The sequence below is a fragment of the Canis lupus genome, chromosome 19, assembly GCF_003254725.2.
Source record: "Canis lupus dingo isolate Sandy chromosome 19, ASM325472v2, whole genome shotgun sequence".
In the NCBI taxonomy this organism is placed as follows: Eukaryota; Metazoa; Chordata; class Mammalia; order Carnivora; family Canidae; genus Canis; species Canis lupus.
The window spans coordinates 46191926-46207526 of record NC_064261.1 but is presented as its reverse complement, the minus strand read 5'-3'; the positions used below and the strand labels follow the sequence as shown (position 1 = coordinate 46207526).

Sequence of the window (15601 nt, the reverse complement as noted above, 5' to 3'; positions counted from 1 at the left end):
GGCTAAAATCTGATACAAAATACATATACAATAAGGTTTGAGAGAAAGGAGAGGTTAAGACAAGGGATCAATTCTCTCCATTTGTAAAATTGAAAGTAAAATAATAATATAGCCTATGTTAGAATATCATTTCGGTATTACTGGTGAAGCATTTAGCTAAGTACTTGAGGAGTAAGCATTTAGCAATACTGCCTATTAACTCATTAAAATGTATAACAGATATAAAGTGCCTTGATAAGTGGGCAAAAAGCAATCAAAAGACATTTATATTAGAAATACAAACTATAGCAACTATGATATATTATTTAACAGTTACTAAATTTTGAATGGGATGAAAAGGTTATTATTAAACTGACCATTTTGTTGCTAGCTACCAAAACATGCCTCCTCCTTGGACAAGCAATATGGTAATACATAACATTAAAAAAAATGGTTATGTGATTTAATCAAGTATTCCAGGCTTAGCATTTATCTTCAAAAATAAAAGACACATTAACAAGCATAGGACTTTTGCTGTAATTACAACTGTTTTAGTATAAGACTGGAATCAGCTTAAAATTCAAACAAGAGAGGAGTGTAGGAATGATTTGATATATTACAGTGCCATCAACCTGGTGGGATATTATATGTTATTAAACATGGTGATTAATGTACAATGTTCAAATTGTAAAGTGTTTATTTTTAAAAACCCAAAACAATGAAGAGTACAATTATGAGACAATATGGATCAAAGTTAAAGATTTTAGGTATTGAGGACTTTCATCATCAAGGTAAATAGTGAGAGACTTGGAGGAGATATTTACAAAGTCTAAAGCTGACAAGGTATTACCTCAATTATCTCAATTATATTAAGAGTTCTCTCAAAAATAAAGTGAGAAGATCAATAGAAAATAGTCAAAGTTGGTATCTAGGCAATTCTCAGAATGCAGAACCTAACTAACTCTACATGGATGAAGTGATGCTCAACCGAAACATCAATGAGAGGAATAAAAATAAATGCAACATGCAATACTGTAGTGACATTTTCTCGCCATCAACTTGCAAAATTGAGAATTATATAATGCTGTGTGATGAGATGATGGAGGGACATGCTCCCTTCCGCTTTGCGGGAGTATGAAGTGGTGCACTCATTCAGAGGAAGTCTGGCAGCAGGATTCAATGGATTTATAAATGTGTGAATCTTACCACCAAGGAATCCTTCATTCCTGAGTATATGCCCCAGAGGGAATACCTAACAGGTGCATAGGGAGACATATATGTATGGCTTATTACAACGTTGTTTAGGAGATGGAAGAAGTTAGGGACAATTAGGGGTCCAGTGCGGACAGATGAAGTATGTACACAATGGCAAAATGGGCAGCAGTTGGAAGAAACAAACCTAGTTTAAATATATAGACACAGATGCATGTCCAAACACTAACACTGAATAAAAGTAATAAGAAACAGAATAAAGTTTATAACACAGAAGGACTGAAGCAATTTAGGACACGTTCACTTACACACAACTACATACTATTTACTAGAATGCTCACTCACATAACCACATGAATACATGGAGAGTGGATTTGATGAACATACATTCTACAGGGGATTGAACTGAGTATTAGAAACTGAGAATAAAATAAAACCAGGTAGGAGTTTTGCCCAGACTGATTATAATGCAAGGCCACACATTGAACAGTAAAATCAACTCAATTCTGTGCACCTGATATTAAAAAAAAAAGGAAACTAAAATGTATATAACTTTAAGTGAAAAAATGTGAAAGAATGGATAATTGTATGCAAACTGATTGAAATTACAATAAAACAGGGTGCAAACTAATGTTTATATGAATTTAAACTAGAGCTCAAAAATGATTTGCAAACTGATTAAAGTAACGACAAATGAAACAAATACAAAATGGTGTACACACAGATTGAAACTGCCTAAAAATATACTTTGTGTGAGTTAGTTGGGGGAAGGGCCTTGTTCTGCTCCTCAGCTTTTTCTTGACACCACCTTCCAGGAAAAAAAAAAAAATTATAAGGATGATTTATGAGCAAAACCATTTTGGTGGAGAATCATCTTTATTTTCTGAAATTCCTTTCAGTATCTCCTCCTCTTCCATGCATGAGGCTTGAGGGGAAGATAGAAGCTCTCACCTCCTCTCCTGTCCCAAGACCCAGTGAAAGTAGAAGTGATAACTTAGACAAGTCCTTGGGTCCTTTTCTGTCCCTCTTTAGACTTTGTGTGCACATGACTGGTAAGGTAAGAGAGAGTCTTGACTTATTCATCCTGGGAAGAGTCCTTGCTCCACCCTTGGTGCTAATTCCTTGAGGGGTGTAATTGGTGATGAGGTCCAAGGAAAAGGAGGACACTAGGCTGGGTTAGCCAAAGTCAAAAAATCCTCCTGTCACCCTTTCAGAGTCCAACTCCCTGAGCCAGATTGTCCAGTGGGGTAGGGACCAGTCCAGTCTCTTACAGCAGCCTTGCATTTAACCTTCTGTCCTGTTCATGTTTCTCCTGGACCCTTCAAGGGAGTGTGGCTGCAGGGTCACTACACAAAAACAGTGTAGAAGGGGGTTCAAGGCCCTGCTTACTATTTCACAATAAAACACAATATCAGTCAAACACAGAACTTACTCTTTAAAGTTGAAATAGCTCTCTTAAGCAGCAGAATTATGGATAATTGTTTTCTTCAGTTTTACTTCTTTTAAACAAATATATACATATTCCATTACAGGCAGCAAACAAAAGCATACTTTATGGCCTATTGTTGGCCAGAGTGCCATTCCAGTAATGAATTGCATTAAACAATTAACAAGTGTCCCATTGTGTAGCTAATTAGTACGTTCATCCTTTATGGTTTTAACTGTTAATAACACAGTCATAAGTAAATGCCTTGTCTCCCAATCTGAGCACTTTCTACACATCTTTGTAGCTTGCATATCACCTAGCACAAAGCTAAGTAAATAATAGTACGTATATGAGAAATAGGAAACATCCTAAAATGGAAATGATTATTTCTAAGTATCTCATCCATAGAGAATGTCTAGTATTTTTCTTACCTATCAACCTCATTTTTTCCTTCGAGGTTTTTCCTGTTGCTGTTACATGAGGAATTCTTACTTTCTTTTTTCTAATTTCTCTTACCAACTCTGCGTTCATTTCATCTCCAAACGCAGCAAGTTCAACTTCTTATCTAACAGATGATTTTATTTGCCTTTTATTTTTCTCAAATGATTTTTATCTGAGCAGCAAGTGTATTTCAAACTCCCCAATCTTCAAAAATCATGCTGCCAATGTACTGTAGGGAGATTTTTACAGACTGCAAAATGAGAGCACGCATCCCTTGATCTGCTAATTTCAAAAATCAAGACCCATTATCTTACTTATTTGCATTTTTTTAAAGATTTCAAGTTCTGGGAGGACAAGAAGCACCTCATTTAATATGATATGCAACAATATAGAATGTCGTGCTTTACCGGAAAACTATGATTATATTAAAAATAACGTTGATCACAGTAATAGCAGAGGGAAATTTTGTGGTCTTGTATCATAGGGCCTTCTTTTCCAAACAACAGCAGTGACATAAGTTGAGGAGATGGAGAACTATCGTAGTTATGGACAAGGGAATTAAGGAACTTTTATTACCTTAGTTTCTTTCCACCATCTGCAATTTTAGCTTTCTGAAGATAACCTTCTTTTTCAACCATCTGCAAGAAGAATACATATGTTAAAACTGTGACAAACCCTATGCATTATTATTTTGAATGAACCTATGCTTTCCAATAGTCACTGCAGTGATGGAAGTTTCCAGTCATAGAACTTCATTAATAATGCATATATAGCTTATGGGAAGTGCCTGCAAGATCATTGTCATTACAAGCCGTTAAATATCCAAAAGAAAGATTACAAAGAGTAATGTGGATGATTTGTTAGACGGTGATACACCTTTACTCACTTTTCTTTCTGAGCACTGAAGTCACTTTGCTTATAAAACTGATTAAAATGGCAAAACAAAAATAAATTTAACGCTTTTCTTAATTTTAAGGTTGACCAACCTTAGAAAAATTCTTCCTTTTTGCTCCTAATCTTTTCACCACCTCGTGTATCTGCTGAGGCCAGGAAGTAGAAAGAATTCAGTGGGACCAAGTAACTGAGACAGTTGAACCATGAAAGGCATTTAAAACAGTGATAGTTCATGCATTTCGTTCAGTCACCAAGAAACACTATAGTAGGTGTTATTTTGTTATCTTCTTCCATAATGTGGGTTTGCTTCCTTTCCTATTACGTGCAACAATGTAAAATGTAGTGCTTTATTGGAAAACTGTAATTATATTAAAAATAACGCTGGTCATAGTGATAGCAGAGGGAAATATTCTAGCTTATTTATTTACTTATAATTTCTTTATATATTTATACGCTATAAATTATCATTTATTGGCTTTTGTTCCTCATGCAACTGCAAGTTTCTTAAAGGAGATTCAACAATTTGTGATAACTTCGCAGAGGAGTTCTAGGATAAATAAATGTACAATGCAAATGGTGACGTGTTGACTCCCAGCAAAGTCTTTAATAGGCGTTTTAATTTCCAAGGACCCTATTGCCACTTTCCCCTGTCTTTCCCACACACCTTTATCTAAAGTCCTTACCCTGTGTTCTATCTTTTCACTCTAGATTATTGCCCTCAACCTTCTTTCCTGCACAAATGCTAAAAGCTTTTACAAGTCACCTGCCTAATATCAAAGGACCACATTCCCTCAATTCCGTCCTATATGCTTTCCTCCCTGACTGTAATACTTCACCCCACCATGTCTGCAACCCATAAACTCCTAAAGTAGATTTGATGCAATTTGTCTATTGTTAGAAGGTCCTTCCGAGATTCCTCTGCAATGTCTTTTAGGTGCCCCTATCACAAATGCCCATTTTCATTCTGTCATTATCACTATCATGGCACTTATTGGGTCACATTATCCATTTACAATAGTGTCCCTTATCTGCAGAGAATACCAAGACCACAAGACCCCCAGTGGATGACGGAAACCATGGATGGTACCGAGCTGTACATATACTATGTCCTTTCCTATACATAGGTTCCTGAGATAACATTTATTTTATAAATTAGACACACTAAGAGATTAGCAACAATAGCTAATAATAAAATGACATAATTATTACAATAATATACTGTGGTAAAAATTGAATGAATGTGGTTTCTCTCTCTCAAAATATCCTACTGTACTTCACTCACCCTTCTTCTGTGATGATGTGAGATGATAAAATGCCTACTTGAGGAGATGAATGAGGTGAATGATGTAGGCCTTGTGACATACCATTAGGCTACTATTGACCTTCTAAAGATATGTTGGAAGGAGGATCATCTACTCCCAGACTGCGATGGACCCTGGGTAACTGAAAACATGGAAAGCGAAACTGCTGATAAGAGGGACTACTGTATGTGGTTGTACCTGCACCTGTGCTGGTTCTACATTTCACATCCGGGTTCCCAGCACCTACAGTACTTGCTGACACCAATAATCACAATTATAAATATTGTTTAAACAAATTAGTGAATGATGAATGAGTGACTATCTTAATTTTTCTAAATTTTTTTTTTTTTTTTTTTTTTTTTTTAAGGCAGAGGCAGAGACATAGGCAGAGAGAGAAGCAGGCTCCTTGTGGGAAGCCTGATGTGAGACTCCATTCCAGGACCCTGGGATCATGACCTGAGCCAAAGGCAGATGCTCAACTACTGAGCCACCTAGGTGGCCTTTAAAAATCTTTACAGAAAACTGAAAAAGCCAAAAAAAAAAAAAAAAAAAAAGTCCATCTGCTTATGACAGGTGAGAGGCAGAGATATTTGGGGATAAATGAGTTGTCCCAAACCACTAAAATTTCACCAGTTAATGAATTGGCTATTTACAAGGCTCACTATGAGGTAGGTGAGATTTTTTCTGGTTTGTTCATTATTATATTCCTAATACATAGCACAGTATTTGCCTTTAAAGTCAATTTGATGAATACATTTTTAATAAATAGTGATGAAGACACTAATAATGATTCATAGCAGTTTTTCACATATCTACATTTCCAGAAAATTTCTTCTACTTCAGCATGTTCTACAGTATAAACGAGTTTACAAAGGTCTCTTGGATAATTTTTAGAATCATGATGTTCAATGGTGTATTTTTATACTTGGATGCATCTGTTTATTTGTTTTTCTCACCTTTTTTCTATATATACTGTCCTTTTTTTCTCAGCACCAGAAAATTTTGTTTGTCTACCCCCTGAAACCCATGTAATAAGTTCAGTGTTGAACTCTGGGCATCACTGGTTTCTACAAATGTTTGGAAGAAAAGTGTTTTCAGTAGCAATTAGCATCACAGAGATGTTCCCTTTCTTTAGTAATGTATATTGAGAAATTTTATTGTGTAACCATAGACAAAATTTATTGTTTTATTAAAGCTTTCTTCAGACAATAATAAAATAGTTACCAAAAGTCTGAGTTTATCTACCAAAAAGCTACAAAACTTTTCAACCCCTCATAAAAATCAATGCATGCATTCTCAACTAAGAATATTGTTTTTTTTTCTCCAAAAAAACTCACTAAAAGACCACTGGGTGAATGTTTAGTGCCTGGAATGTATTATTGATGGACATTTCTTTAAAAAGGGAAAAGAAATTCAAAAGGAAAAAAAACTAATATTCTTTCAGAGAGAAACCAACACAAGCAGCTTGAGATGCATACTTTAAAATTCTCTCTCCTTGCATATGTAAGAGATGATTTTCCAGACACTCCTGGATCTTTTCAGGATACTGAGGTTGAGGCCAGGGGCTGAATTTCTCATGCTAAGGTTCTATTAGTGTGACATTATTGTCATTAACCAGGCCAAACCAGTTCTCATGGTCTTGGGTCAATGCAGTAGAATTTCCATGCATAAACCCAGAGAGGCCCCAGAAAAAGGAAAGAGGAAGAGGTGAATAGCAAGTTAATTTTCTTCTCCTATATCATCTTCCAAAGTCCAAGCTGCCTTTTAGGTCATTAGAGACAGCTAATAATCCTCCTACTATATATTCTTACCACACTTACTACTACCATACATGTTTATGTATCTACACTTAGTGACATGTAGTTACATACACATGATCATGCACATGATCATGCACATGATCCCATTTCTGGGATTAGGTGTACATTTTTCCTTCAATTACCTCTTCCATACATCATGTACACCCATTCATTCTTTCAACATATTTTCAGTTAGTAACATCCTCTTCCCCTTAAATACCAGCTGCTCTGCTCACAATGGGACTGCAAAGATTAATAGGACACGCTTAATCTTATCGAAGCTATATGCTTGTGAGCTCACATTCAAAATACTCGTGTTCCTTTCTTTTGAGGACTGGCTACCATACTCCCTTCTACTCGTCTCAGCGACTCAGGCCAGCTGCTGTCCTGGAATAGAAAATTCTAACCAGTTTTCTTACACTGAAAGTATTGCACTATTTTAAGTCCTCTGCCGGCAAGCAAGAGTTCCATGAGGTAGATTTAATTACTTTATTATTTCTTTTCATGATACTTCAAAATAACTCACCATGTTTCAAGCACTAGAAATCAGTTATCCTGGAAGGTTCATGGGAGCTGAAAGAAGTATTAGAACAAGTAGAAGATTGCTGTGTATTTTGTTTATGGATTTATATATACGGTTCCAGATTAATTATTCTAACTATTTATTCCTACTTTATGTTGATCCCATGGTTTGAAGAGACAATAATCTTTAAATTAGAGTTGAATATATTGGTCATTTAAGGCTCAGATGGTCTTATCTCTAGTAATTTACAAAATTATGTATAGCTTTATGTCTAAATTTAGGATACTATAGGCCAAGTTCTGAGCCAACTGGAAGTTTTTTAAAGTACAGACACTCCCTGGACTTGTATATTTAAAAAAACTGTCAACCAATTCTTAGATGCTGAATCTGGTTTCTTGAGCTATTTGTCCAATGTCCCTTAGAAGCCCTATTTAATGTTAAGTGGCAGGGAAGATCAGCAATTTGTCCAGATTGGATGCCAGCCAGTCTGCTAGCATTGAAGAAGTACTCAGCAGACACAACTGTGCTGAGATATAGATGAGAAGAATGAATGGCACTGGGATACCCAGATAGCACCTGTTTATCAACCTAAGTTGGAGGCTATAGACAAGGCAGGAGTGCAGAAGACAACCTTTGATTAATGGTAACAATCGTGGAAGAAAGACCAGCCTGTAACCGTAAGTACAGACACCACAATTTATTATGTGAAGGCTTCATGTTGTTCTCAGATAAAAGAAGTCCGATCGAAAAGAACAAGCTCTCATCTACACCAGGCCACCACAAGAATTCTGCTCAAATGCATCTTTATGAATAGAAATGAACTGAACCTAAGACTTCCCCCAAATTTTGATGAGAAGGGATTGACCTTTTTTTTTTTTTTTGAGAAGGGATTGACTTTTAACACCAGAATCACACAGCCTTTATGCTTTACAGTATTTGCTCTGTCGATGTATTGAGATTATTGCTCTTTGACTCTGTTCTTTGTGTTTATTGGCAACCCTCTGACTCCTAATTCAGCTTCTGAGGTCCTCTGATATATATAACATGGGTGACGTAAGTAGTCAGTATCAGTACATCTCCCATTATACATTTATACGTCAGAGCTCTTGTTTCTATATCAGCTTCTTACAAATTTGGCTACTAGGAGATAGTTCCCAGGGATCCCGATCATTGAGAAATGAAACCTTTCTAGCTTCACAAAGCTGAGGCAGGCCCCATTCCTGAACTGAAGTGTGCCTTTTAAAGTAGTGCTGCCCTGTGAAACTTTCTGTATGACCGACTGACCTCCCTCTGAGAAAGCTCTGCATCATCTCTTTATAACCACAACCCTGTGCCACTAGAATTCTCAAACAGATTTAGTTTTTACTTACTTTCCAATCTAATAGTAAAGTACCTGCCACGTTCTTTCTGAACTTTTTATAGATCTCAGTGCTTTGTGGACAATCTTGTTTGTTTGGATGACTTCTACTAACAAGTACACATCTGGTTGTATCATTTTACCCCCAAATGCTGTTTCTCTTTTTTTTTTTTTTCTTAATCTTTTCTTCACTTTCCACTATCTGCAGAAATAGGTATTTCTTCTTTCTATTGGTTTTATTTTTTTACTTAATTTTTCATTTTTTTTTATTGTATTTATGTAAAGTGTACGAGATGGGCGCCTGGCTGGCTCAGTCGGTTAAGCGCCTGCCTTTGGCTCAGGTCATGATCTTGGGGTCCTGGGATCAAGTTTCGCATCAAGCTCCCAGCTCAGGGGAGTCTGCTTCTCCCTCTGCCCCTCCCCTCACTCATTCTCTCTCTCACTCCCTCTGTCTTTTGCAAAAATAAATTTAAAAAATCTTACAAAAAATAAAGTGTATGACAGGATGTTTTAATATACACAGTGAAATGATAATTCCTATAGTCAAGTTAATCGACATATCCATCTCCTCACGTAGTTACCTTTTCAGGTATTTCTTATGGTGAGAGCACCTGTGAACTACTCTTTTAGCAAATTTCCAGTATACACTTCAATATTATTAACCATAATCACCATGCTATATATATCCATCCTACCTATCTCTACTGGCTTTCCTTCTGGTGACATTGTTTTCAGGGTGCACCACTCCCTTCTGTGGGACTCACTGCCTGCATTTTTCTTCTCAGTCTCCAGTTATTTCTATATTGACTCTAGCTTTATTGCAATATCAGATAGGCTGACCGTGTTTATGGACTTGCTGTGGACACAAACCATTAGCCACGGAAACAAAAGCAGAGGGGGGGAAATCACCTTAAAAATCCAGCTTATCTGTATATCACATAAAGCTCTAATTTTTTTTTTTAAAGTTAAATGCTTAATTTTAGAACTACTTTACATATAGCTCAAGAATGAAATATGGTGTTTTGGCCTAACATAAATACATAATTTACTGTGTATATACTTATAAAGAGTGGTAAACCAAAATTCAAGTTGGATCCAGTGATTACATGAAGAGGAGAGCAGAAGAAAAGCGAAGAAAAATGATTCCCTGTCATACACGAGCGGTGTCTGGAAAGAGCAACCAAGCCTTCTCAGAGAGGCTGGTCTTGATTTCAGGTCTCAGAGTTAGGCATGGTTTGCCCATTGCAACTTATTTACACCTATTAGTGTATATGCTGTGCAACGCTTTTGTGCACATCCTGTCCCTCTTACTTTCTCGGAGGAAGAGAGAACACGTAGGGCTTGGGGGTTCTGCTGAATGTCTTGAACCGTTTTTCAAATGCTGGGTTTGGCAAAGCACATATTATGCTTTGCCAAATGCTTTTCCCCATCATTTTAAACCCCTGTGTATTTCAAGGGAAATTTTACCCACATGTCTCTGATTTATTTACCCCTAACTCATCAAAATGTCATCTTGCAAAAGCTGCTATTGGATGTTTAAGAACTCCCGTGGCTTTTTTCCTGAGCCTTTCATCTTGTAACCAGTGTGTTTCATTTGGCCTCCACCAAACAAGGCCGGGTTCTGTTTGGCAAACTGGCTGATGATGAGGGTACATCTTTGTGTCTCAAGAGTTTTCTTCAGTATTCTGGGGTTTTTTCCTGTATCCCTCCTCTCCTTCCTCATCCTCCATTTCTTTCTCCTTCCCTAAATTATATTTCTTTGTGTCCTTGATTTAAATACGTTGCTCTTTCTTTGCCTGTCATTGGAATTCAGAAAGGAATGGCCTTCCCGGTTCCTGTCTGGGCAATTTATTAGCGTAATTCAATTGTTTTGTTATAACCTAATTTTGGTCTGGGCAGTAAGGAAGAAAGCATTGCTCAATGTTAATAGCCTTTGTTGGTGGTGGTGTGTGTGTTCTTTTTCTCTACTCTAGAGTTAAATGAAATTCAAATGTGGATGGGAGATGTTATTGTAACCTATTTCTGTCTTTTAATGGCTTCTAATCTCCTTACCATCACCTCAAGGCCCTTCATCATCTGAGTACTGCCTCCCTCTCTCTGCACCCCCAACCCACTTCCCTTGTTCACTACATTCGAGCCAGTATGACAGTCGTGTAGTTTTTTAAGATGGACTAACTTTGTTCTGATCTCTAGACCTTTGCACTTGCCGTTCACTTGCTGTTCCTCGTGTTCACAGTCTCCTCTTCAAGTTCTTTCTTGACAAACCCTATGTATCCTGCAATCTCAATTTAAATGCTCCTTTCAGAGAATGCTTTTATGACTACTTAATCCGGGGTAGGCTAGCCCCTGTTTCATAGAAATTTATTTTTCTGCTGCCATAGCACGTTTTGTGATTTGCATTTAAAGAATGATGCCTTCCTTTACTTGATTAAGCTTCTCTTCATTCCTAGATTGAAAGTTCCTGGAGAAAAGGACATGACTATTTAGCATATCACTGCATACTCTAAATTTAGCATAGCACCTAGCACAGGGATGGCCCCAACAAATACAGGACGTTAATAAAGGAAGGGCACAGGAAACAACAACAACCCAGGAGACGGTTTCTATTGAAGTCATTCAATTATATAACTTGTTATTAACACACTACCAACTTGAAGATCCAGGGGAATGTTATTTTATCTTACTAAAGTAAAATTTTAAAAGCCTGAAGAGCTTTTGGGAAATTTTTTTCTTTTTTTCTTTTTTTTTTTTGCGATTTAAGGAAAGCATAGCCTGATCAATAGAATTATTCCCCCAAAGTGGCTGTCCTTTGTTTTAAAATAAGAAAACACTGTATGCTTACAATGTCTTTCATCCTCAAAACCCTCACAAGTATTAATTAATCCACAAAATGATATCTGGCTCCAAAAGGTAGAATCTGAGACTTAAGGTTTATCTGCAAAAGCCTGCTTTGCCCCCAAGCCATGGCAACTTCCTGAGCTCTGTCCTACAAATCCTCCCAGCTCAGGAGGCAGCAGATGATTCTCTAAAACCTGCCACAGGCTTTTGACTCCTGCAGGGTTATCCATAGACTGTCTCATACTCTTTTGAAAAAAAATAAAGATGATAAAAATTTAGCATGTTATAAACATGGTTATTTTTGTCAAGCATTTTTTTGAGGGAAAAAAGGAAAGTGCCCTGAAAATAATTAGGTATCATGAACAGATACAACATGAAATACACAAGATCGGGAAACAAACACATATTAGTATATTTGACATTTTGTGGTGAAAATCGTTGCTGCATTATAGCATTTGCTAAGCAACCATACAGATTCCCAGAAAATAATTTAGGTCTCTTGCACTGATAGCAAATGGATTTGTATACCATGTGGCATGAATGACGTCACCTGTCAGTGAACTGGGTGGTTTCCGCCATGAGATTTTAGACTCCAGCAAGAAATGTATTTTTGCCAGTATTCAGAACAAATGCATTATGCTTCTGTTTAACCATGTTGATCATTATCTACTTCATTAAAGGGGCCATTGAGAAGTGAAGCCTGGCTACTGGAGAGTGATAGCATCTATTGGCATACCCACCATGGCAGATTCCACTTTTAAAAAGTGAATCATTTTTCTCCAAGGGGATAGATCTAATGATGCACTTTTGCCAGTTATGCTTAAAGCCAAGGTTTCTCATGGTTTCTAGAAAATGTTCAGGGGAGTTCTGAAATCAAGGAAATGGGATTTATACAGCAAAAAATGTTGGACATAAATAAGCTCAAAAATCCATATGGTAAAAATAATGACTTAAAGAATTTTATTATTTTCTAAAATGCTTCAATGTATATTATTGCATGTTTAATAGGTCATCCTGGTTGGTACTGCTAAGGGAGACTATTGCGAGAACCTCTGGTTGAAGCAATAGTGGAAGGGAGGAGAGTAGTAGAGATGAAAGTGAGGAACATAACCATATTTGTGAGGAAAAGTATGTGTGTCTAGGTAAATATAATATAAGGTTAGATTAGTCAAACATAAAGAAAACTTTATAGGTTTTAGAAAATAATTCAAGTCTTGGTATGAATGGTAATGGATAGTTAAAAGTTAATCAGGGGTGCTTGGGTGGCTCAGTCGGTTAAGCAACCAACTCTTGATTTCAGCTCAGGTCATGATCTCAGGTTCGTGAGATTGAGCCCCATGTTGGGCTCTGTGTTGGGTGTGGAGCCTGCTTGGGATTCTCTCTCTCCCCCTGGCCATCCATGCCTCCTCCTCGGCAGGTTTTAGAGAATCTCTCTCACAAAGAACTTCTATAAATAGCAGGCATATATTTATTAACATCTAAATCAACAATATACTTTTAATACACCATTAATATCTTATTATTAAATCAGTTGACAGGGATCCCTGGGTGGCGCAGCGGTTTGGCGCCTGCCTTTGGCCCAGGGCGCGATCCTGGAGACCCGGGATCGAATCCCACATCAGGCTCCTGGTGCATGGAGCCTGCTTCTCCCTCTGCCTGTGTCTCTGCCTCTCTCTCTCTCTCTGTAACTATCATAAATAAATAAAAAAATTTAAAAAAATAAATAAATAAATAAATCAGTTGACAAACATGTCTTTTCTGAACAAGCCCTCGTGCCAAAAGCAATGTAAGACGAAGTATGAAATAATAAAGAAAATATAAGTCCTAACCCCTAACTTCAAAGCATTACAGCGTAGCCATGGAACAAGCCTATTACCCATGAACTGAGGGTGAACAACACAAAAGAGTGCTGTGAGGATAACAGTTGTCACAGAAAACCCAAGTTCCCTCAGGGTAAAAGATGTGTCTTAATGATGTTACCATCCCTGGTTTGAGGGTGTATATTTGGGAGTAGATAAGATAAATCAGAGACCATGAGAGAAATCTATAAATTTGATGTCATAGAGAATTAGAGGCTGTTGAATGCTTTCACAAGGAAAATGAAGTAATAAAAGTACTGTTTCCTGAAGATTGGTATGGAACTGCTACACAATATCACTGGGAGGGGCACAATGGAGTCCAGGGGAGGGGTGCGGGTGCCATCACAAGCATTTGAAGGCCTGGGCAAAATGGAATTCTATTTAATGGAACATGGGTGGCTATTTAATTCACTGAAGCTCCATAAGAAAGCGATTTACTCATGGCAGTCATATGAGGAAAGTGTTTCAAAGAGAGTTATCAGGGCAGCCCAGGTGGCTCAGTGGTTTAGTGCCTGCCTTTGGCCCAGGGCCTGATCCTGGAGACCTGGGATCGAGTCCTATGTCAGGCTCCCTGCATGGAGCCTGCTTCTCCCTATGCCTGTGTCTCTGCCTCTCTCTCTCTCATTCTCTCTCTCTTTCTCTCTCTGTCTCTCATGAATGAATAAATAAAATCTTTTAAAAATTATTTTAAAAAAAGAGAGAGTTATCAACTGGGTTAATTTCTCAGGTCTGGGCACCCTGGTGGCCCCGGTGGCTCAGTGGTTGAACATCTGCCTTTAGCTCAGATCATGACCCTGGGGTCCTAAGATCAAGTCCCACATAGGGCTCCCTGCAAAGGGCTTGCTTCTTCTTCTGCCTATGTCTCTGCCTTTCTCTGTGTCTCATGTCTCTGCCTTTCTCTGTATCTCTCTCATGAATAAGTGAATAAAATCTTAAAAAAAAAAAAACTGCTCAGATCTAATGAGAAAACTGAGACTTTATCTATGGGTTTAGCAATATGGAAGCAATTGATGACCTTGATAGGAGATTAGCAGTTGAGATAAAAGCCTAAATGGAGTTGGTTCAAGAGATAAAGGAGGGGAGAAATTGACAACAAAAAAGGTAGTCAATCCTTGTAAGGAATTTTTATTCTAAAACAAAGAAAGTAGTGGAGCAATGGCTAGAGTAGAGATGAGGGATCTAGAACATGAACAATGAAAGAGAGAACTGAACTAGAAAAAGAAATATTTTTGGTGTTGAGGATGAGAAAGCCCAAAGATAATAGGGATGGAATAGCAGGGAAAAGCTAGAAATCAAGTCATCTCAGTGCAGTGTCCTATAAGCCCATGAAACTGGAAGCATGTTGGCCAATGTGAAATTTAGCAGGAAGGATAAGCATAAAGAAAAATGGTGTTATGTTTATCAAAAAGGAATCATTAACAGAAAGAAGTGTCAGAACATATCAGGAAAGTTGGGCTCATGTGTTTTTAAGATATCTCTAATATTTCATTCATGTTATTTACAATGTTTCAGGCACTTTTCTAGTCATTAGGATAAAACAATAAACAAAAATGGAAACAAAAAATTCATGCTTTAGTGGGCTTAGAATCTACTGGTAAGGGATTAATTTTTTCCTTTAAAAAATTATTCATTTATTTTAGAGAGAGAGAGAGAGAGAGAGAGCATGAGTGGGAATGGCAGAGGAAGAGAGAGAGAGAAACTCAAGCAGACTCCACACTGAGTGCAGAGCCCAACACAGGGCTTGATCTCATGACCCTGAGATCACAATCTGAGCTAAAGCCAAGAGTTAGATGCTCAACCAACTGAGCCGCCCAGGCACCCTAGGATTAAATTTTTCTTTAAAAAAAATTGTCATAAGTACAATAGGTCCCAAAAAATCTCTGCTTCCTGTAATTCACAGTTTTGTGTAGTCCCTTCTTCTTGAGTATAGACTGGACTTAGTGACTTGATTCTGACCAAGAGAACATGGAAA

At 37.4% G+C, this 15601-nt stretch overlaps 1 protein-coding gene across 4 annotated transcripts in view; it reads right to left on the bottom strand.

Moving 5' to 3' along the window:
• Nucleotides 1-15601, bottom strand: part of ARHGAP15 (Rho GTPase activating protein 15) — a 608969-nt gene that overhangs the window by 509170 nt on the left and 84198 nt on the right. For all 4 annotated transcript variants that reach the window (XM_025431170.3, XM_025431189.3, XM_049097196.1 and 1 more), the window contains one exon: nt 3635-3696. In XM_025431170.3, the coding sequence (XP_025286955.3) occupies nt 3635-3696 (62 nt within the window). The remainder of the gene's footprint in view (nt 1-3634; nt 3697-15601) is intronic.